The sequence below is a fragment of the Indicator indicator genome, chromosome 17, assembly GCF_027791375.1.
Source record: "Indicator indicator isolate 239-I01 chromosome 17, UM_Iind_1.1, whole genome shotgun sequence".
In the NCBI taxonomy this organism is placed as follows: domain Eukaryota; kingdom Metazoa; phylum Chordata; class Aves; order Piciformes; family Indicatoridae; genus Indicator; species Indicator indicator.
Window position 1 is genome coordinate 16,785,399 of NC_072026.1, and position 21,934 is coordinate 16,807,332.

The 21,934-nt window shown below is 58.3% G+C and overlaps 1 protein-coding gene across 1 annotated transcript; it reads left to right on the forward strand.

The window, feature by feature from the left end:
• Positions 1-10,602: 10,602 nt before the first annotated feature.
• LOC128972618 (tumor necrosis factor ligand superfamily member 10-like) lies at positions 10,603-17,137 on the forward strand. Its single transcript, XM_054388692.1, has 5 exons — positions 10,603-10,833; positions 14,769-14,915; positions 15,348-15,384; positions 15,791-15,898; positions 16,480-17,137. Exons 1-5 carry the CDS (start codon positions 10,603-10,605, stop codon positions 16,929-16,931), a joined length of 975 nt encoding a protein of 324 aa, XP_054244667.1. The 3' UTR covers positions 16,932-17,137.
• Positions 17,138-21,934: the final 4,797 nt, after the last annotated feature.

Consider the following 21,934-nt stretch of genomic DNA (forward strand, 5'->3'; position numbering starts at 1 on the left):
AGCCCTGGGCACAAGGAATGCTCCCTGGGTGCAGAAAACTAGCCCTGGGCACAAGGAATGCTCCCTGGGTGCAGAAAACTAGCCCTGGGCACGAGGAATGCTCCCTGGGTGCAGAAAACTAGCCCTGGGTAGAAGGAATGCTCCCTGGGTGCAGAAAACTAGCCCTGGGCACAAGGAATGCTCCCTGGGTGCAGAAAACCCACCCTGGCCTGTAGAAAACCCTCCGTGGCTGCAGGAAACCCTCCCTGGGCTGCAGAAAACACCTCCCTGGGTGTCATGAAAACTCTTCTTGGGCACATGAAGCCCTCCCTGGGAGCAGGAACTCCCCAGGAAACCCTGCTTGGGAGCAGGAATTCTCTCTGAAACCCTTTGGGTGTCATAAACCCCTATTTGGGCACATGAAGCAGGGAGCTCCCTGAGAGCAGGAACCTTCCATAAAACCCTCTCTGGCAGCAGGAACCCTCCATGAAACTCTCCCTGGGCACAAGAACCCTCTTAGAGACCCCCTTCCCTCCCTCCCACCCTACCAGGGAACAAACTGGGGGGTGATGGAGCCAGAGGAGCTCTTTCCCATGGGATCGCTGCCCGGAAACTGCTCTAAGAGTCGGGGAAACCCTCACCCCCGCCCCTTTCCTGATCCTCCCGGAAAAGGTTTTATCCTAGGAAAAGAAGGTGCCCAACTTTGGGAATCGCTTTTGCTCCTAACCCGAAGGAACCAGGACAAAAAGTGCCCCGAATCCCAGGTAAAGGCTCTGGCTGCGACCCCCAAAATCACCGAATCCCCCCCAACCCCCCACCCCCGCAGAAATGGACCCGTGCGGAGCGGGACCACCCGGGACACCCAGACACGAGGGGTCCCGAGTCTTCCCCCACGTCCGTCCGTCCGCCCCCGCCAGGTTCAGACTTGCCTGTGACCCCCAGGCCGGCTGCCGAGCTGCTGGGGCTGCCGAAGAAGAGGAGGAGGAGGAGGAAGAGCAACATCTGCAGGGCTCCGCCGCCAAGCACCGGGATGGGGCGGGATGGGGCGGGAGTGAGGAACGGGAGCCGCCCCCCGTACCCGAGGCTCTTGTCGCTGTCGCTCAAGGGGTGACCTTGATGTCCCCGGGCTGGGAACGGAACCGGGACACGGGCTGAGAACGGCCCCGAGTCGGACCGGGGAGGAACGGGAAGGAGTGGGCTTGGCGGGTTGGGCTGCTGAGCCCCAGGGCGGCACCGCTTCCTCCTGCTCCTCCTCACCTCTCCTCTCTTATCTTCTCCTCTCACTCTCTCTCCTTCTTTTCCTCCTCCTCTCCTCTACCTCCTCCTTTCCTCTTCCTCCTTCTCCTCCTCCTTTCCTCTTCCTCCTCCTCCTCCTCCTTTCCTCTTCCTCCTCCTCCTCCTTTCCTCTTCCTCCTCCTCCTCCTTTCCTCTTCCTCCTCTTCTTTCCCTCCTCCTCTTCCTTTCCTCTTCCTCCTCTCCTTTCCCTCCTCATCTTCCTTCTCCTCTTCCTCCCCTCCTTTTCCTCTTCCTCCCCTCCTTCTCCTCTTCCTCTTCCCCTCCTTCTCCTCTTCCTCTTCCCCTCCTTCTCCTCTTCCTCTTCCCCTTCTTCTTCCTCCTCTTCCTCCTCCTAGCCCTTTCCTCTTCCTCCTTCTCCTTCTTCTAGTCCTCTCCTCTCCTGTCATGGTTTAACCCCAGTTGGCAGCTCAGCCCCATGCAGCCACCCACTCACTCCCCTTCTCCCTGGTGGGATGGGGAGAACTGGGGGGGAAATAGTAAAACTCATGGGTTGCAATAAGAAGAGATCAATAGCTAAACAAAACAGATAACAAAACAGACAAAATAGTGACAACAATAAATAATTACTGTCAATAATAATGAAGCAAAGGATTTTACCAAAGAGAGAGAACTGTAGCCCAAGGGAGAAGCCCCAGGTGATCCCCAGTGCAGCTGCTCACCCCCCCTCTGACCAGTGCCCCACCAGTGATCAGCCTCTCTCAGCCACCTCTTCCCAGTTTACATACTGGGAAGGATATCCTATGGGATGGAACATCCCTTTGACCAGTTCAGGTCAGCTCTGCTGGCCATGCTCCCATCCAGCTCCTTATGCAGAAGTTGGGAATTCCTCAGTTCCTGAGCAACAGCCATCACTGCACGGTCACTGTTTGGCCCACCCTGGATCCAAACCACAGCATCAGACCAGCTGCATCCCAGCCAAAACCACCACATCTCCTCCTCTTCTTCTTCTCTCCACCCTAGGGTAGCCAAACTCCAGGAAGACCTCAAAGGCAAAGCCACCAGCTGCCCCTCAGGCACTTGTTCCACTTGTCATGGTGCAACCCCACCCCCCACCTCCCCCCAATTCCAGGTCAAAAAGGACCCCTGGGGTGGGGTGGTACCAGCATATTGCTGTCCCTCTGGGTCCCTTGTAGGACCATGTGTGCAGGGGAAGGAGCCCATGACAGCAGCAAAGAAGGGATGGGTATGAGGAAACCAACCCTGGAGATAGATGGATTCATAGAGAACTTAATCCATGTCAAACTGGTTTGAGAACCCCCAACTGCAGGAGAACTTCCTGCCAAAGGCAGGTTCAGACACCACCTCAACAACTAATCCCAGCCCCAAGCACCTTCAGGAACACAATGAGCTCCACACCCAAGCATGGCTGGGTCCCCTTGGTCCCCTCCCAGTGCCTTTGGGAGTGTGTGTGTGGAGGTGCTGGTGTTTGAGGGACCTTCCAAGGTGACCCCAGGTGCTACTGGGACTGGGTGTGTTGCTCCAAGTGCACACACAGCAGTTTGTGTGTCACTCACCACTGCAGGAACTGGGGACGTGCTGGTGGAGAATCAGCAGCCTGGGGGACACCTCAGTGGTGTAGATGACCAGAAAGGAAGATCTCCAGGAAGATGACAAGACAAGAGGAGAAACACCAGGAGGAACGTGGCCACTGGTGTGTGCACAGGCCACGGAATGGCTCCACTAGAGGGAGTGAGAAGATCGGATGTCAGAGATGACGAGGAAGGAAGACAAGCCCAGCTCAGAGAAGGAGCTGCAGGCAGAACCTGGCCCTGCACCCCACACTGCACCAAAGCAAAGGCTGCAGAGGAAAGCAGCTCTACCACTTCCCCACCCCTCACCCAGGTGCCACCAGCCCTGTCTTGCTGAGCCTCAGCTCTGCAGGAGGCTCCCAGGTGATGGAAGAGCTGTGGGGAACCATCAGGACAGAGGACTCGGAGGGTCAGAGGAGAAGCTGTCTGGGCAAGGCAGCATCAAGCTGGCTTGAAGGCTGAGATGGTAGCTGGAATTTCCTGGAGGGTCAAGCAGCTTCACCCAGGTGGTCCCAGCTCTAACTGGTCACCTGTCAGGGAGTCAGCTCACCTCATGAATGCAGGAGAAGAGAGGGAAGGAAGGTGTCCACCGCCGTGGGGATGTCCCTGTCATGGCATCAGGTATCTCCAGCCTGCCCACAGCTCCAGAAGGGGCAGAGAGGTCAAAGCTCCTCAGTCCACAACTTCTGGGAGGTCCACTTGTGAAGGTCTGGAAGCTTGGAAGATAAAATCGAGCCAGTCCCTGAGAAAAAGGCTTGGTGTAGGCTAGCCCAGCCCAGAGCACCAAGGCAACAAAAGAAGCAGCCAGGATCTCCATCTCCTTTTCCCACTCCATGGAATCCAGGCTGAACACCACAGGAACAGAAGAAAAGGGACTGAGGGTGGTTTGGTCACCACCCTTGGTGGCACACAGCTTGCTACCATCTGTGGCTAACACCATGGACACAGAGCCTCCACACTGGCACCTTTTTACCCTAACCTGTCATAGAATCATGGATTCATTTTGGTTGGAAAAGACTTCTAAGGTCATGGAATCCAACCCTTAACCCAGCACTGCCAGGTCACCACTGAACCAGGTCCCTCAGCACCATGAGAGACCATCCTGCCACGCAGAGACGTGCACAGATGTAACCCTGAGCCTTGGGCAGCACCAGAAGGAGGAGCTGCCCAACTGCCTTCTGCTGGGCTGTCCCCAGGGCTCTGTTCCTGCTGGGAAGAGCACAGACAGCTGGCCTGAAGGACAACCAGGAAAGTGGGGCTGGGACAGGAGAACCAGGAGGTCAGGGCCAGGAGGAAGCTGGCCCATGCAGGCAGCTGATGGACACACACTCCAGCTGGGCTCCAAGTGTCCTTTTTCCTCCTAATTTTCTCCTTGTTTTGGTGCTGTGCTTTGCCAGGAGGTTGCAAAACCCAAGTGATGAGTCAGAACGAGCTGGAGCTCCCTTCCACCCTCTGCAGCCCAGGAGAGCCAGGAGCTGTGTCCCAGTTTAACAGCTCAGAGGTAGCTGGAGCAGTCCTAGGACAGGGACATTGTCCTCCAGGGGGCAAGGATGGACCCTGGGGCTGAGCCATGCTGTGTGAGAGGAGAAGACTGAGCCAAACCAGCCCAGATTCTCCTGGGGACCACACACATCAGCTTCTGGGAGTGGGAGCTTCTGGGATTGAGAGCTTTTGGGAATAGGAACTTCTGGTCAGGGAGGACCACCTTGTGCCCATCCCAACCAACCTATCCTGTCCCATTTGAGGTGACTACCAACCCCTCCAGACTTAACCCTACACCTGGCAATGTGTGGGGCTGGACAAGCCCTGGAGATGGCCTGATGGAGCCAGGCAGGGAAGGTCTCTGTCCCCCCCCAGGATAAGAGGGACAAGCAAACCCTGTCCCCAGCCCCAGGCAGGGAGAGACCTGATAGGCAAACAAGGGAGAGTGTGGTGAGGAAGTGGTTAAGTCCTTATGGCTGATATCCAAAGGAAGCCTGAAACCTGGTGCCCCTCAGCAGCCAGAGCTTGGTGTACCCAAGGTGAGGAAGAGTCACCCAGAAGGAACATTTCCACCAAGCTGGAAGAAAGTGGTGAGCACAGCCTGGCACCATCAGCTGCCTCAGCCAGGGGAAGGAGCCTCCCATAGCTGTGAGGGGTGTGGATGGGCCTCAGCATCTTCACAAGGGGCTGGAGAGTCTTGGGGAGGAGGAGGTGGGAGGAAGGCACAAAAAAAGCCCTGAGACAGCAGGAAACCTGCGGTGGGAAGCTGTGAGTCAGCTCCAGCCACGGCGTTCCTGATGCTGGTCCAACCCCCCACAGCCCCCACAGGGCTTGCAGGGATCTCCATATTCCCAGGAACAAAGCAGAGGGCCTCTGGAGCCCATGGAGATGTCCATGGACAACAGTGTGTCTGTGTGGGGGGGAGGGCAGCATCTTAGGACCTCTTGGAGGTCAGGTCGAAGGTCTCTTCACAGGTCTGGCCAAGGGACTGGATCCAGCTGGGCAGTCTGAGTTCAGCTGATTCAAGTGGGTTTAGAGGAAAGAACAAATCTGAGAAGCAAGGAGAGCTGTGGGGTGAGAACCTCCAGAGCTGCAGGGTGCTCACATCTGCAGACCCTTCAGGGCCACCCCAAGCCAGCATCCATCACCCTGCTCACCCCATTACTGGGTCTCCCTTCCCAAAGGGATCTTTTGGATACAGGTGAGAAGGAAGAATTTCTCTGAGTGTCCCTCAAAGACACAGATCCCTCCTATCATGCAAACTTTTGGGGTTCTTGGAGGGGAACCCAGGGACAAACTGGGTGCCCAGTTATGGAGACAACAGTTAGTGCAGCATCAGCACTTGGGTGCTGCCAGACAGCACTTCTGGGGTGCTGAGTCATGCTGTCTGGGTGCTGAGTCATGTCTGCTTGGGTTGTCTAACATCCTGGTCCTGCTCCAGCAGTGCAGGAGCCCTCACCCTGCCCATGGATTGCATGCCCTCAGCCTGCCCATCACGAGGCAACAGCTACAACTCCAGAGGGCAAACCCAAACATCTCCTCCTCCTTCCCCTGTCCCTGCCTAGACCCAGCAGACCCTTCTGCCATCCTACCATCCTCCACAGCAGCTCAGCTTCTTGCTGGCTCTTTGAAGGACCAAGCTCCCAGCAGACCACCCCACAGCAGAGGGTTCTGTCCACATTTCACCACAGGTTGAACCTGCTGTGAAGTCACAAGAACTCTGGGTCAAGGAGAACATCAAAGACCTGGATTTAATCATCTCTTTTTGCTCCAGGCAGCAGCAGAGCTTCCAGGGCCACCTCCAGAGGGTTTCTGCCCATGCCTGGTGGTGACCTTCTGCTCAGAAATCTGTGGCAAAAGGTAGGTCTGACTCATGAAAAGCTTCAAACTGGCTGCAGGTGGGAGCAGTGTCCCAGCATGGAGCATTTTGCTGTGGACATCCCTCCCTTGCATTCCCAGACTGATCCCAGTGCCACTCTGTGGTTTCCACAGGTGGCACTGGTGACCTGGCATGGCCAGAGGTGGAGAACCCGCCCAGTAAGACCTGCCCCAAGCACTGCCAGAAGAGAATTCCACGTTGGAAGGGACATCAAGGACTCAGCCATGCTGCACCAAGCCACTCCAGCACCACATGTCCCCAGGGCAGCCCCTCTGGAGTAGCCTTGTAGAGGTGTCCCACCCAACAAGAAGCTTCTTACCCTGCTCCATCCCTTGTCTCCATCCTGGTCCTCACAGACCCAACTCCAGTTTTTCAGAGCCTCTTCTCCTCCCCAGGATGTTGGGCATCTCCTCAGGAGGTCTGGCTGATACTGGTGGGTGAGGAGAGGTCCCAGCACACATCCACTGGAAGGCTTGAGCCACTTCACAGCCAAACACACCCCACAGCCCTGAATCAGAGGCCAGATCCACCATGCACAGGCACCAGCTCCCTGACCTCCACCCGTGGGGCAGAGCATCACCCAGGGAACATGGAATCACCCTGAGAGGGATGAGCTGGCCCTCACCTCTCCCACCCTTCCACAGCTATCTCCTGCTGTTCAAGGGTCTTCTCACAGCATCTCCCACCTGCTCCCAAAGCAGCCTTTCCTCCTTCCAAACAACCAGTGTCCCAGGTTTCTCTCACAGCTCTCTCACTCTCTCCAACAGAGAAAGCTGTGCTGCCCCATGGATGGGATGAACCACCCTGACCACAGAGGAGGAGGAGGCCAAGGGAGGATGGTTGGTCTCAGCCACCCCAGGAGAGGTTGGTGGCTGTGGTGAGGGCAGAAGTGAGCCCAACACAGAGGTTGTGGTGGGTTCTCCACACGGAGGGGACAGACCTGGTCAAGAAGGTGAGGTGACCCAGCACCTTGGCTGGAAGCACTGACCTTCCCAGGGAGCCTTGGAAGGACACAGTGATGGGGAAGGAGGTTCCACACACACACACCCCCCCCCCAAAAAAAAAAAAAATCCAAACCAAACACCTCAGCAAAGTTCAAATTGAAAGACAAACATCTGAGGGAGCATTCCAGGGAGGTTAGAGAAGGCCTCCTGATGATGTCACCTCCCAGGTGGCTGCTGCTTCCTGCCCCAGCAGCATGCAGCCAACACATGTTAGGAATCATCCATGGCCCCAGCAGAGGACCAGGCTGGGGCTTGTCTTAAAGGAGCAGCCTCACAATGCTGAGACCTTGGGCTGGAGCTCAGCTCCAGGTGGTATGAACCAGGGAGGGACACCCCCCCTGACACCAGCCCAGCTCAGGAAGGGTCCAGCCCATGCTGACCCTGATGATCCCATACATTGAGCATGGAAAACAACCTCAGCTGCACCCTCACCCATGCTGAAGGGAATCCATGGGGTAGCCTGGAAGATCCCCAGCACACAGCTCACACCCACATCAAGCTCCTCTCTCTGCCTGGTTTCCCCCATCCTGGTGCTTTGTGGACAAATCCTGGTGAGACCCCAGCAGAACACCTTCCCCTGCTCTCCTGCACTTGCTCTGCACCATGGAGCACTGAGGAAGCAGCTTCCCAGGCTGGGCTGACCCAGTGCCCCAACCAGGAAACATTCAAAGTGAAAAACAAGTCCTCAGCCAGCAGCAACCTTGGCTCTCACCCAACCTGCTCTGCACAGCTCCACTTCTGGTCCTGCCCTCCCTCCCAGACTTGGCTGCTCTGCAAACCTCCTCCTCCTTCGTGGAGTCCAGCCTCAAGCTATGAAATTCTCCTAACTTCATGCTTCCCTCTGCTCCTCATGTGCCCACCAGTGCCCCTGCCCCATCTGCTGGCACATATGAAGTTACCCTAGCTTCAGGCTTCCCTCTGCTCCTCATGTGCCCACCAGTGCCCCTACCCCATCTGATGGGGCATGTGGAGGAGCAGGACCCAGGTTGCTTCTCCACCTACATCCACATCCTAAACTGCAAATGCATTTGGCTCTTCAAACTCAGCCTCACCAAAAGCAGGATCTTGGCCACCTCTGTCCCCTTTCCACCCCAGCTTCTCTGACTCTGCCCCTTGCACAGGGGGTCCCTCCATCAGCAGGAGCAGGTGGAACTGCTGCCTCAGAGCTGGGCAAGGTCTGGCAGCTCTTCTTTCCATCCGCCTGTCTCTGAAGCCCCAGAGTCAAACCTGAGAGCAGTAACCAGGAAGGCTCAGGGTCCATTGGGTTCTTTAGAACAGATTGGCAGATGCTCTGGCTAGAAGAGCACAGAGTTCTCTCACAGGTTGAGCTGGAAGAGACCTTAAAGATCATCTAGATGGCCTCCTCTCCCCCTTCCATTGGCAGGGACATCAGGTATGCAAAAAATGAGTAGATGTCATACTTTGGGATGTGGGCCATGGTGGTGTTGGGTAGAAGGTTGGACTTGATCTTGGAGGTCTTGTCCAATGATTCCATGATTCTATGATCTTTCTCTAGATTAGGCTGCTCATCCAACCTGAGCACCCCCATGGAGGGGGATCCCCAAGAGCATCCTGACCCAGCATGGAGGTAGAAGGGGCAGCACTTTCCCCTCACCAGCTCACCAGGAGCTCAGCAGCTCCTTCCACAGAGCAACTGGAGGACAGGTAAGAGCAGGCACTGAGGCCAGTGAGCAGCCCCAGCTGAAGGGCTTTGGCTGGGCCCACTGGGAATAAACCATTCCTCTGCCCTTCAGCATCCTCCTCCACATCTCTTGTCCACATTAAGTCCCCACCACCTCACCCTGCTGCTCCTCCAGCTTTGCTCTGAGCAGGCTGCAGTCAACAGGAGATGGAGAGCAGGAGCTGCAGCCCCACACTCCATCAGCACTGCCTTTCTGCCAGCAGGGCAGGAGGAGAAGCCTCTTTGCCACCCAGAAGATGTTAAGGAAACCACCACCCTCATCCCCACCCTCTCCATCTTGTGCTGTGATGAGATCAGTGAGCCAAAGACATTTGCATTATTCAGGGCTGGCAGAGGTCCTTCCCAAGAGCCATAAAAGCAGATAAGGTGACCACTTACCCCTTTCCCATGTTTGGGAGGTCACAGGAGCTGGTCAGGAGGCTGTGCTGCCTCCCGAGGAGCCCAGCGTGCTCAGCTGGTTCTGCAGGGACTAGGACACCTTTGTGCAGGGCTTTGGATCCCACCTCCCACCAAGGGACAGCAGCACCAGCTGAGGACCCCCACAGCATGCAGGGAGGTCAGACCAGTCAGCTCCAAACAGCTCTGGCTTTGTGATCATGGTTTGTCCCCAGCCTAGGGACAGCTGCAGGGACTGAAGTCCTGGGGTCAAGGTGGCCCCAGGGCAGCTCCTTCCATAGTGGTCTCACCTTGGTGCAGGTTTTCCTGCTCACAATCAGGTCCCAGTTTCACCATCAACCCAAAGCTGGTCCCAGCAGAAGGCCAAGGGTTCCCAGAGCTCTTCAGGTGTTTGGGCTGGAACCAGGCCACATTTTCCATGACCCATCCTTGGGGAGGAGGGAGCTGTTCTGGGAAGTCCAAGGTGCTCAGGTTCTTCACCAAGATCTCACTGTCAGCTCAGAGCTGAGACATCAAGAGCTGTGGACTCACCTGAGCTGGAGCAGCTCTCACCATGGCTGGGGAGCAGCCCTTTCTCCAGCCTTTGCTTGCTCTTCAAACAACACTTCTGCTCCAGGGCCACCAGGAACTTGGCCCACCTGCAGGACATGGCATTGGAGCTCAGTGGCTGAGGAACAGTGTCTGCAGTGCCTCCATCTCCATTCCCAGTAACACCATCTCCATTCCCATTGCCACAATCCTTATCCCCAGTATCATCACTCCCATTCCTGATGCCACCATCTCCATCCCCAGTGCCTCCATCTCATTCCCACCACCTCCATCCCCAGTGCCTCCATCCCATTCTCACCACCTCCATCCCCAGTGCCTCCATCTCATTCCCACCACCTCCATTCCCAGTGCCTCCATCCCATTCCCACCACCTCCATCCCCAGTGCCTCCATCTCATCCTCACCACCTCCATTCCCAGTGCCTTCATCCCATTCCCACCACCTCCATCCCCAGTGCCTCCATCCCATTCCCACCACCTCCATCCCCAGTGCCTCCATCCCATTCCCACCACCTCCATCCCCAGTGCCTCCATCTCATCCTCACCACCTCCATCCCCAGTGCCTCCATCCCATTCCCACCACCTCCATCCCCAGTGCCACCTCCCCCAACCCCAGTGCCACTCCCCGGTGCCCGGTCCCTCTCCCCGCGGTGGGCGGTGGCAAAGCGGAGCCCCCGCCCCTCGCCGTTGTCCCCTCCCCATTGTCCCCGCCCCGGGTCGGTCCCCGCCGCCGCCGCGATCGGGCTCCGGTGGTGGGGGGGCAGCGGCAGCCGGGCCGGGCTGGGGCCATGGCCCCGCAGGAGCCCAACGCGGTCGGGCAGCTCCTGCGTTCCGACAGCGGCGGCTCCGAGGCTCCGATGCTACCGGAGGGTCCCGGGGAGCCCGGGCCCGGCGGCGGGGGGCGACGGCGGCGGCGGCACGGGCGGTGCTGGGGCAGCGTGGCCCTGCTGGGGGTCCTGGCGCTGCAGGTGGCCTCCACCACCGGACTCTTCGTCTACTTCTCCATGGCCATCTCCAAGGTGAGACCCTGAGATCCCCATCCCTCCACCGGGGCACCGGCCCCGGCCCCGGGGTGGAGGCACTGCCGGGAGCCCCAGGGAGGACCCTGCCCGCTCCCACCCTGCTCGGTGGGTTTCAGACGTGGAGGTGTGGGAAAGGGGGGTTGGAAACCGTCCCCAGTTCCCCTGGGAGCCCAGATCCAGATGTGGAAGTGGGGGTCACTGCTGTGTGCGTTGCCCGGAGCCACCGATCCAGATATGGAAGCGGGGAGGGAGGTGGACCCTGTGCCCGGTTCCCCTGGGAGTTCGGATCCAGATGTGGACGCGATGGGGAAGGGGACACGCACAGACTGTCCCCAGGTACCCTGGGAGCCGAGATGCAGATGGGGGGTGGGGGGTGGACAGTGCCCCGAGCTCCCTCTGGAAACTGTGGATCCAGATGTGGGGGTGGAGGGTCAGGGGTGTGAACGCTGCTCCCAGTCCCCTCCAGGAAGCCACCAATCCAGATGTGGGATGGGGGTGGACACTGCTCCCAGCGCCGCCTATCCAGATGTGGAGAGAAGGATCCTTTGTCCTGGGCTCCGCGGGAGGGGGGGGCCCTGCTCAGGGGTCCCGGCAGAGTCCAAAGCTTTGGAATGGGCTCCAAGCTCCTTGTTCCTGCTTCATCTCTCCCCCATCCCACCATTCCCATTCTCATCCCATCCTCACTCCATGACCCCCCCCCCCCAAATCCTTCTCACCTCCTTTGTGAGGTCCTGGTTGCCCCCCCACAAACCAATTCCAGCAGCTCCTGAGCGCTTGCTCCCAGTTTATCACCCCAAATAACCACACTGGGTTCCAGCCATTCCCACAGTTTCAAACCAGACCCAAACTGGGATGAGCCTGATCCTGCTTACAGCTTCCCCACCCACACTCTCCTTTCCTGCCCCAGAAGCTGATTCAGGCCTCCGAAGAAAGGGCAGAACACCAAACTGGAGGGATCTTGGCCAAGGGAAGAGGGAATCTCAGGTTCTCCAGGCAGCTCCATGGTGTGCCACCAAGAAGAACGTCCTGTGGTGCTGAGCATCCCACAAACCCAACACAGAACGGGGGGAAGCTGGGGGAGAAAGTCCTGCCCTGGGATGTGAGACCATGGGGAGCATCCTCCAGCCCTCCCTGGCCTTTGTTTCTATCCCTGATCCCATGTGGATGGGATTGAGGAGGGGGCTGGGGGTTGGGAGAGCCACAGGAAGAAGCAGACCACTGAGAGTGATCCCTCAGGCCTGGCTTCAGAAGGTGGTCACTGGTTTTGGTTAGAAAAAACCTCTAAGATCATGGAGTCCAACCACGCACCCAGCACCACCAGGTCAATACCTCAGCACCACATCTTCACAGCTTTGAAGTCCCTCCAGGGATGGGGATTCCACCACTCCCCTGGACAGCCTGGGAAGCACCTTGACAACCCTCAAGGGCAAGAAATTGTTCTTCATGTCCAAACTAAACCTCCCTTGGGGCAACTTGAGGCCATTTCCTCTTGTCCTGTCACTTGTTGCTTGGGAGAAGAAACTGACCCCCACTTGGCTCCAGCCTCCTTTCGGGGAGCTGTAGAGAGCCTGAAGGATCTCCCCTCAGCCTCCTTTTCTCCAGGGTAAACAACCCCAGTTCCCTCAGCTGCTCCTCACCAGCCCTGTTCTCCAGACCCTTCACCAGCTTCCTTGCCCTTCTCTGGACCTGCTGCAGTCCCTCAATGTCCTTCTCAGAGTGAGGGACCCAAAACTGACCCCAGGATTTGAGATGTGTCCTGGGGCGATGATCCCTGTCCTGGTCCTGCTGGCCACGCTATTGCTGATGCAAGCCAGGATGGTGCCACAGGGAAGGTGCCAGGCAGAGGAGGGCTGACCCTGGTGACACTGGCACACACCATCATTTGTGCCCCCAGCAGCCTGGAGGAGCTGCCCAGGCTGGCACTTGCCCTGCCCCAGCACACACTGGTGTGATGGAGCTTCACACCGACAGCCCCAGTGCCAGGGGATTTACTGGCCCCAGGCATCCACCTACTCAGGCAAGCAGGTCCTAGCAAGGAGAACCCAGCCCAGAACAACACTGCTGGTCTGTGATCAACCATCTCCAGCCAGGAGGGCCACCACTCAAGCCCACTGTCCATCTGCCAGCCCATCTGCTAGTCACCATCCACCTGGCAGGTCCAGCTGGCCAGTGCTAGACCAAAGAGCACAAAGAAGCCACCAAACCCTCTTGGTCTGACCTCCTGGAGCCTTGCTGCTGATACTGACCCCAGCTGTGGGGACAGGCTGGTGCTGGGCACAGTGGGTGCCCAAAACTGGGAGCATGGCTGGTGGGTGAGTCTGGTGGGGGCTTGAAGCAAGCAGGGACAAGGGGGAAGTGCAGGGAGCTGGAGGTGGCCAAGCCCAGGGTGAAGATGTGGTTGAGCCCTTGGTGACAACAGTATGACCAAGCCCCAAGTGATGATGGGCCCAAGGCAAAGGACCCCTGCGACCTGTCCTGGGATCTGGGATCATCCCACGTGGTACAGGTGGGATGGTCAAGGTGGCCAACTTCACTCCCAGCTCCTGGCACACCAACGTCAGGGCAGCTGTCCCTTCTGTGCCTCAGTTTCCCCCAAGGAGTGGTGAGACCCTGTAGCCAGCCATGCCTGTCCCTCACAGTGACACCAGAGCTACAGCAGAGCTGGGTCACCCCAAAACAGCTCAGGAAGGGGCAGCTCCACATGGAGTGAGGCTTCCCAGCCCAACCCACCAGCCAGCAGAGGCTGGAAAGTGTCTGAGATGCCCCAGGCAGACACAGCACTGCTTGGGGACTCATCTGGCCAGCATAGCTCAGCAGCTGGAGGGGCAGAACTTGAGGAGAACTTGTGGTGCAACCTCAGGTTAGCTCAGCAGCACTAGGGAAGCACAAAGAGCATGGACCAGGCTGCCTGGCCACGTCTAGCCTGCAGCTGCAGCTCTGAACCAGGCCTGGGAGGGCTACCACTGCCCCAGGAGCCTCAGAGAATCACTTTGGGTGGAAGAGAGCTGTCAGAGCATCAAGTCCAACCCTGAACCTAGCACTGTCACTACCGAACCATGTCCCTCAACATCACACCTTCATGTCTTTGAAACCCCTCCAGGAATGGTGGCTCCACCACTGCAGCCTGGGCCAGGCATTGACAGCCCTCAAGGGCAAGAGGTTGTTCCTCATGTCCAACCTAAACCTCCCCTGGGCCAACTTGAGGCTCTTCCCTCTTGTCCTAACAACTTGCTGAAAGCCAAGGCTGGAGTTTGCTCCTTGAAGAACCTCATTTTCCCAGGGAATGAGGTGAAGGAGATGGAGAGTGTGAAACCTGAGCTCTTACCTGGTGCTCTGCAGCTTTTTGAGGGTCTCCTGCCTCCTCTTCCTGCTTGGCACTAGAACTCCATGAAGGGAGCTGTCATGCTTCCAGAGGAGCTGGGATGAGCCAGACTGGCTTCTGCCAGGGATGACAGGAAGACAGGACAAGATTTAACCTCTTCAATACCTAACACCAGATTCATGACAAACCTTGACATCCACCCAGTCTCCTGCCACCTGACTCCAGCCACCAGCTCAGGAGACACAGTCAGGGTTTGCATCCCAGCAGTACTACCTGGCCAGTCCTAGCATGGTGGGGGTAGGAAGGGACCTCTGGAGATCATCCAGAGGTCCATGAAGCAGGACCACCAACAGCAGCTTGCCCAGGATCACAATGGCCAGCTGGGTTTGGAAGCTGTCCAGACAAGGAGACTCCACAACCTCTCTGGGCAGCCTGCTACAGGGCTCCAGCACCCTCACACCAAAGAAGATTCTCCTTATTTTGTCCCACCACCAGCTCTGGGATCAGGGCAGCTCAGGGTTATTTATCCACCCCATGATGTGATCATCTCCCTCCAGTCCCCACTGCCTGCCCAGTTTGATGTGGAGACATCCAGATGTTTGTGTTCCAGCTCAAGGCTCAGGCTCCGGGGAGCGTGGAGGAGCTGCGGTGCCTGCAGGTCATCAACCAGCAGCAGGAGGGCTCCAGCCTGGAGGAGCTCATCACCAACCAGTCCTGCCTCAAGCTGGCCAACACCATCAAAGCCTATGTGGCCACGGTGAGCTTTGAGGGAGGTCGGAACAGCTGAGGGGAGAGCTGGGTGGGGAGACACTGGAACAGGTTGCCCAGGGAGGTCATGGATGCCCCCTCCCTGGAGGTGTTCAAGGCCAGCTTGGATGAGGCCTCGAGCAACCTGGGCTAGTGGGAGGAGTCCCTGCCCATGGCAGGGTGTTGGAACTACATGGTGGCTTCCAACCCAAATCATTCTATGAACCTGTTGACCTCCCTGGGGAGGTGTCAGAGGACAGCTGCAAGGATGGGTTAAGAGGGGGTGGAGGAGTGGGGCTGGACACCAGGCAGTGGGAAACTGACGGACCTCACAGCCCTGAGGATGAAGGTCATGGAGGCTGGGGAGAGCTCAGAGGAGCTGGGCTGTGGGGATCTCCCATTTGCCCTGTAACCATGGGCCTGTCTCTCTCTGGTGGCCCAGGTGACGGAGAACGCTGTCCGCAGGAGCGCGCTGAAGGGTGAGTCCCTCCTGGCCCAGGGGCCACGTGCCGCCGGCGCGGCGTGGGGCCGGCCATGCCAGCGCGCTGGGGAGGGGCTGCTCGCTCCCGGGGCAAACTCCACTGGCATGGGGCTGGGAGCTGGGGCAGGAGGACGGGGACTGTCCCACCAGGAGGGTGAAGGGCACACGCCCCATGGGAAGGGGTTGGAGGGACAGCCCTGTCCGTCTGTCTGGAGTGCACAGAGCCAGGGCCGTGGGGTTCAGCTCAGAGAGCTGGGTAATGATTGACCAGACACTTCCACCCCCCTGACGGGTCACTGGGACATGCCCTGCCCTGCTTGCCCAGTCAGGACCTGCTCTGCCAGCTTGGGCCAGGTGTCCCCATGCTCTCTGTCCTCTACAGCCCCATGTCTCTTTCCTTGCAGAAGCCCAGAGGAGCTACCTGAACATCTCAGAGGGGCAGGTTCCTCCTAAAGCAGCTGGCAAGCCCTCGGCACATCTCACCCTCCGCCCACAGAGCCTGGCTCTGGACGGTGAGTGGGCACTGGTGGGTTTCTGAGGCGGGAACATGGAAAGATCTCACCCAAAGGGCAGGGGACCGGGTCAGGACCACAGAATCACACACAGGGTCAGAAGACATCTAGTCCAACCCTTCTGCCATGGGCAGGCACACCTTCTACAAGACCAGGTTGCTCAACATACCCTTGAAGGTGGAGAGATGTTTCTCCTATCTATCCCAAGGCCACCTTCTTCACTCCTCCAAGCCAGGGAGATGTTTCTCCTACCTATCCCAAGACCAATTCCTTCACCCCTCCAAGCCAGGGAGGTGTTTCTCCTACCTATCCCAAGACCAATTCCTTCACCCCTCCAAGCCAGGGAGATGTTTCTCCTACCTATCCCAAGACCAATTCCTTCACTCCTCCAAGCCAGGGAGATGTTTCTCCTAGCCAGCACAAGGCCACTTCCTTCACCCCTCCAAGCTGGGGAGATGTTTCTCCTAGCCAGCACAAGGCTGAGTGGCTGGGGGAGCGAGGGGGGAGCCACCTGCTGCCCTTCTGCTGCCCTTCTGCTGCCCTTCCGCTGCCCTGCCCTGCCGAGCTTTGGTTGTGCGCAGGAGGCTCCGGGCGCTTCGGGAACCTGTCGCGGTCGTGCCGGCACGCCATCGCCCGCTGGGAGGACAGCTCCATCCACTGCCACCTGCAGAACCTCACCTACCGGGACGGGCGGCTGCGGGTCAACCAGCCGGGCAAGTACTACGTCTACTCCCAGATCTACTTCCGCTACCCCGGCGAGGGCGCCGCCGGCGCCGCCGCGCACCTCTCCGCCCCGCAGCTGGTCCAGTGCATCAACTGGAAGACGTCCTACAGCCAACCCATCCTCCTGCTCAAAGGGGTCGGCACCAAGTGCTGGGCTCCCGAGGCCAACTACGGCCTCCACGCTCTCTACCAAGGAGGACTCTTCGAGCTGAAGGCCGGCGATGAGCTCTTCGTCTCCGTCTCCTCCTTGTCCATCGACTACAACGATGCGGCCGCCAGCTACTTCGGGGCCTTCAGGCTCGACCTGTGAGGGCCACCTCCCACCTGCCTGCTGCTCCTGCCCCTCTGCCATGCTCCTGGGGAAGCAGCTTCTTGAACAGGACAATGGTGGGATGGTCGTGGAGGCCATGGAGGATGCTCATGGAGGAACCCGGCACAGGGCTGTTCCCTGTGAGCGCTGTCCCTCGAGGTGAGGGGCAAGCTGGAGGAGAGCACGAAGGGTGGTTGCCTGCAGATGCCACACAGGGTCCCACCAGCCAGCCAGGAGGAAGCTCATGAACCGGGAAGGGTCTCCAAGAACCTATGGAAGATATGGACAGGGGGCTACGTCACTCCCTTGGCTCACTTCTGGGCACCAAACAGCTCCCTGCCACAGGAGAAGCTCCAAGATCCCATCTGCAGCCACAACACCAAGTGTCACCACGGCAGGGTGACCTTCTGCAGGTCTGACCTGATGTCTGGCAGGCCTGGCCAGGCTATGGGTGCTGGAGATCTCCAAGCTGGAGGCGCTGGGTCAACAGCAGGGATGGCACAGCACTGGCATCCTTGGGGCAAAGTGCCAGGGGACGAGGCAAGTCCAGTTCTGGGAAGGAACGAAGAAGTTTTGGTTCAGCGGGAACCTGGAGGGATGCCAGCACCCAGGAGGTCAAAGAGCAGCACCATGATGGTGGAGCAGTCACCAACCTGAGCAGCCACACCCAGGCACGTGCCCAAGAGAAGCCTTCAGCCCCAGCTGAGCTGCACAGGACCAGCCAGCCAACAGCTGGCCCAGAAGGAGCTCACCAGCACCACCTCCCCTTTTCTTCTGACCAAGCACCTCCTCCCTTGGGGGTTTTCGGTCCTCCCAGCCCCACTGAACCACCCACTGACTCCCATCTCCAGCCCCACCAGTGGTCACCCTGCAGGGTTTCAGCCCAGAGCTAGGAGCAGGACAGGACCCAGAAAGAGAAAGCCCAACCCAGGGACGCTGAAGGCTACACTGGACACAGAAGGTGGGTTCAAGGTGGGCAGGCTGGCTTGGTGCATGGACACTGCCCCTTTGTAGTTACCTGTGCCCTTTCTGGATGTCCAGAGGCTGCTGGTGGGTTCAGACAGACAGCAGGACAGGCTCCCATGGAGGACGTGGGCACAGCTGGCACAGCTGCTGGGGGGGTCTCAGCCCTGGTTTCAATAAAGCCTCTACTCCAGCATGGGTCCTGCACATCTGCATCAGCATCTGAGGCTTGGAGAAGCCTTGGTGCTCTGCAAACTGGACATGTGGAGGTCCAGGCTGGTTCCCACAGAGGGGCCTGGGCACCCCTACTCTGTCCCTTTTTACCCTGCAAGGGGGGCAGAGTGAGGGGCAGCTTCCCTCCAGCTGTTTCCAGTGTCCCCACTGCTCCTGCCACCCCAGTGGTGCTGGGGTGCTGCTGGTGGCACTGGAGCAGCCTGGGTGTGATGCCAGAGCTCCTGGGTACAATGCCAGAGCTTCTGATTGTGATTCTAGATCTCCCTGGTGTGATGCCAGAGCTCCTGGGTACAATGCCAGAGCTTCTGATTGTGATTCTAGATCTCCCTGGTGTGATGCCAGAGCTCCTGGTGCCAAGGCAGCCTCCAGGAAGGAGCTGCTGTTGTTCCCAGGAGCTCTCCTGACCCTGAGAGCTGCAGATGGAGCCCAGTGAAGGCCACAGGCAGTAACTGGGTCCTGCCTCATCTTGCATCCCTCAGGTCCCACAGGGTTCCACCACCACCTCCCCTCACAGACACCCAGGGTATTTCCAGGAAAACATGCTCCTGACTCCTAGCCTGGTGCCTGGAGAGGAATCTCCCCTGGGACCAGGGGCAGCTCCATCACAAGCTCCACCACCAGGACCTGAGCTTGGCCCCACTCCTCCTCCCCTCTGCTCCTGGGGCTACATCCTGCCCAGCTGCCCCCAGAGGTCCCAGCACTGCTCCTGCTGGTTGCCAAGCCCAACTCAAGGCATGGCCAAATCCCAGGGTGCCAAGCTGGGCTTGTTCCTCACCCCACCATGGCCAGGCTGGGGTTGCTCCTTGGTCCCACCATCCATCCCACAACTCCCCAGGCCTGAGCCTGCTCTCTCTGCACCCTTGGCTAGGAGCTGGTGCTCCACATCTCCAGCCATTGGCCAATGCCCCTTCAGCAGCCTCCCCTCCTGCAGCCTCCAGCTCCAGAAGCCCTCTCAAAGCACAAGGTGTGGGCTCGTCACCTTGAACCAGCCCCAAACACATGGGGCAGCTTTCCCAGCTCATCCCAAGCCTCCCAGCTGGAGAGCACTGGGATCACCATCCTGCTGGGGTAACATGGCTGCTCCCCACTTCAGGCAGGGCTGCAGGGTCCTGCTCCCCTCCAGGCCACTCCAACCTTGGCTGAGGTTCCACAGCCCCATGGAGGGGGCCAAGAACACCACCAACACAACCTGAGAAGATGGACCCCCCCCCCATGATACCACTCAGCACAGCCCCCAACATGCTGGGCCCCACAAAGCCTTCCCTTCCCAGACCACCCTTTTTAATTCCACCTCTGGTTCCTCCTCCTCCTTTCTCCACCCCACCTGGCAACCAGCAACAAGAACCAGGCTCCCAAAATCCCAGCTCATCCCAGCTCTTTGGCAGCAGCTGTGGGAGCTCAGGGTGGAATTGGACAACCTGGAGCAGAGATGGTTTGAAGCTTGCCTTTGAAGCAGAGTTCACAGCAGCCCCGGGGCGGTGGAGCAAGGTGGAGGCTGCCGCTGGCCATGCAGAAGCAGGAGGAGGTGGGGTGCAGGTAGAGCAGCTCCTGGCGTGAGCTGGAGGAGCCAGGCTCAGTGCCAGCCAGGTTCTGCTTTCCTGGAAGGGAGAAGACTTGTGGGGGGATGTTTTTGGAGAAGACAAACCCCACCAGCTCCAGGCCCACAGCCAAGTCTGGTGAGAGCCAAGCGGCACCAGGCGATGAGAGACAGGATGGGGAGGGGGGAAGGGTTGGCAGGGGTGGTGTGGGCTGGCAGGGGGCTCTCAAGGTCCCAACTGCAACTTCTCCAGGTTGAAGTTGAAAAAGCAGCAAGCGTGGCTGGAGCCAAACCCACAGGTTGCCCATGGAGACAGGCCCAGGAGAAGCTCCTGCTCCAACACATCCCAGCCCAGCCCTGCAGGGACTTCCTCTGGTTTTGTTCCCACAGGCACATGGATGGATCCAGGGATGGATCCTCCACCACATCTCTGGGTATTGTAGGAACCTGCAGCAGCAAAGCCTACAGAAAAAGCTTTTGCCCACCAGGGTGGATTTCTGGTGGCACAGCCACCGCCAGGCAAAGAGCCTGAGCCACTCATTGCCACATCTTCTCTTGGAGACATGCCAGACCTCCCCTGGCCATTGTGATCCTGGGCAAGCTGCTGTGGGTGACCCTGCTTTAGCAGGGGGGTTGGACTGGATGATCTCCAGAGGTCCCTTCCAACCTGCCCATGCTGGGATGGTTACACCTCAGAGCCCTGGTGCCTCTGAACATGGCACCTTTGGCACGGGCAGCTCCCACACCCTCCCCATGGCCTCACTCATCGGCTGCCTGCGGAGGTTGCTTTGCTCTGCTGAGATTTCTTCTTGCAGCTGCTGGGTTCCTGCCCTGCCTGGAGGAACCTGTGGCTTCAGGGAAGAGGATCAGAGCTCAACCTGGCTGCCAGCAACCAAAGTGCTCAGCAAATGTTTGCTTTTCCCATGCCAAGGCAGCGTGGAGCAGCCTGAAGGCTTCAGGGCTGCCTGGTGGCTGCCAGCCCCACCTCCTTCAAACACAGACTCACCTGGTTGGAAGAGACCTTCAGATCACAGAGCTATGGAATTGTTTGGGTTGGAAAAGACCTCTAAGATCATGGAGTCCAACCATCAACCCAACACCACCATGGCCACTAAGCCATGTCCCCAGGTGCCACAGCCACACATTTCTTGAACACCCACAGGGATGGTGACTCCACCACCTCCCTGGGCAGCCTGTTCCAATCAGTAAGTCCAACCTAACATCTTCCTGTACACAACTCATAGGCCATGTCCCTAAGCTCCTCATCCAGACATCTTTTAAACATCTCTAGGGATGGGGACCCCACCACTGCCCTGGGCTGCCAGGGCCAGTGCCTGATGACCCTTTCAATCAAGAAATTGTTCCTCGTCCAACCTGAATCTCCCCTGGTGCAACTTGAGGCAGTTTCCTCTTGTCCTATCACTTGTTCCTTGGGAGAAGAGTCCAACCCCCACCCAGCTCCAACCTCCCTTCAGGGAGTTCACAGTCTCACAGTATATCAGAGGTTGGAAGGGACCTCAAAGGATCATCAGGTCCAACCCCCCTGCCAGAGCAGGATCACTTAGGGTAGTCTGCACAGGAATGCATCCAGGTGGGTTTGGAAAGTCTCCAGAGAAGGAGACTCCACAACCCCCCTGGGCAGCCTGTTCCAGTGCTCTGTCACTCTCACTGTAAAGAAGTTTCTCCTCATGTTGAGGTGAAATCCTCTATGTCTAGTTTGAACCAATTGTTCCTTGTCCTATTACTGTGAACCACTCAAAAGAGCCTGGCCCCCTCCTCCTGACACCCACCCCTCAGATATTGATAGACATTGATCAGATCCCCTCTCAGTCTCATCTTCTCCAGACTAAACAGCCCCAGGGCTCTCAGTCTCTCTTCACAGGGGAGATGCTCAAGTCCCCTAAGCATCCTTGTGGCTCTCCCTTGGATTCTCTCCAGCAGGTCTCTGCCTCTCTTGAACTGGGGAGCCCAAAATTGGACACAGTATTGCAGGTGTGGTCTCACCAGGGCAGAGCAGAGAGGTAGAAGGGCAGAGCAGAGAGGTAGAAGGGCAGAGCAGAGAGGTAGAAGGGCAGAGCAGAGAGGTAGAAGGGCAGAGCAGAGAGGTAGAAGAAGTTGTAGAAAGCCAGGAGGTCTCCCCCAAGCCTCCTTTTCTCCAGGCTGAACAATCCCAGTTCCCTCAGAACACATCAAAACAACTCCAAAGCACTCAAAACCGAAAGCTCCAGCTCCTGAGAGCCCCATCCCTGCCAGGTGCCACCTCCTGGCC

Excerpts from the sequence above, each read along its gene's own strand:
- LOC128972618 (XM_054388692.1), top strand. The coding sequence starts at position 10,603 with ATGGCCCCGCAGGAGCCCAACGCGGTCGGGCAGCTCCTGCGTTCCGAC. Across the intron at positions 14,916-15,347 it reads TCAAAGCCTATGTGGCCACG|GTGACGGAGAACGCTGTCCG; the intron begins GTGAGCTTTGAG and ends CTGGTGGCCCAG. Across the intron at positions 15,899-16,479 it reads ACAGAGCCTGGCTCTGGACG|GAGGCTCCGGGCGCTTCGGG; the intron begins GTGAGTGGGCAC and ends GGTTGTGCGCAG.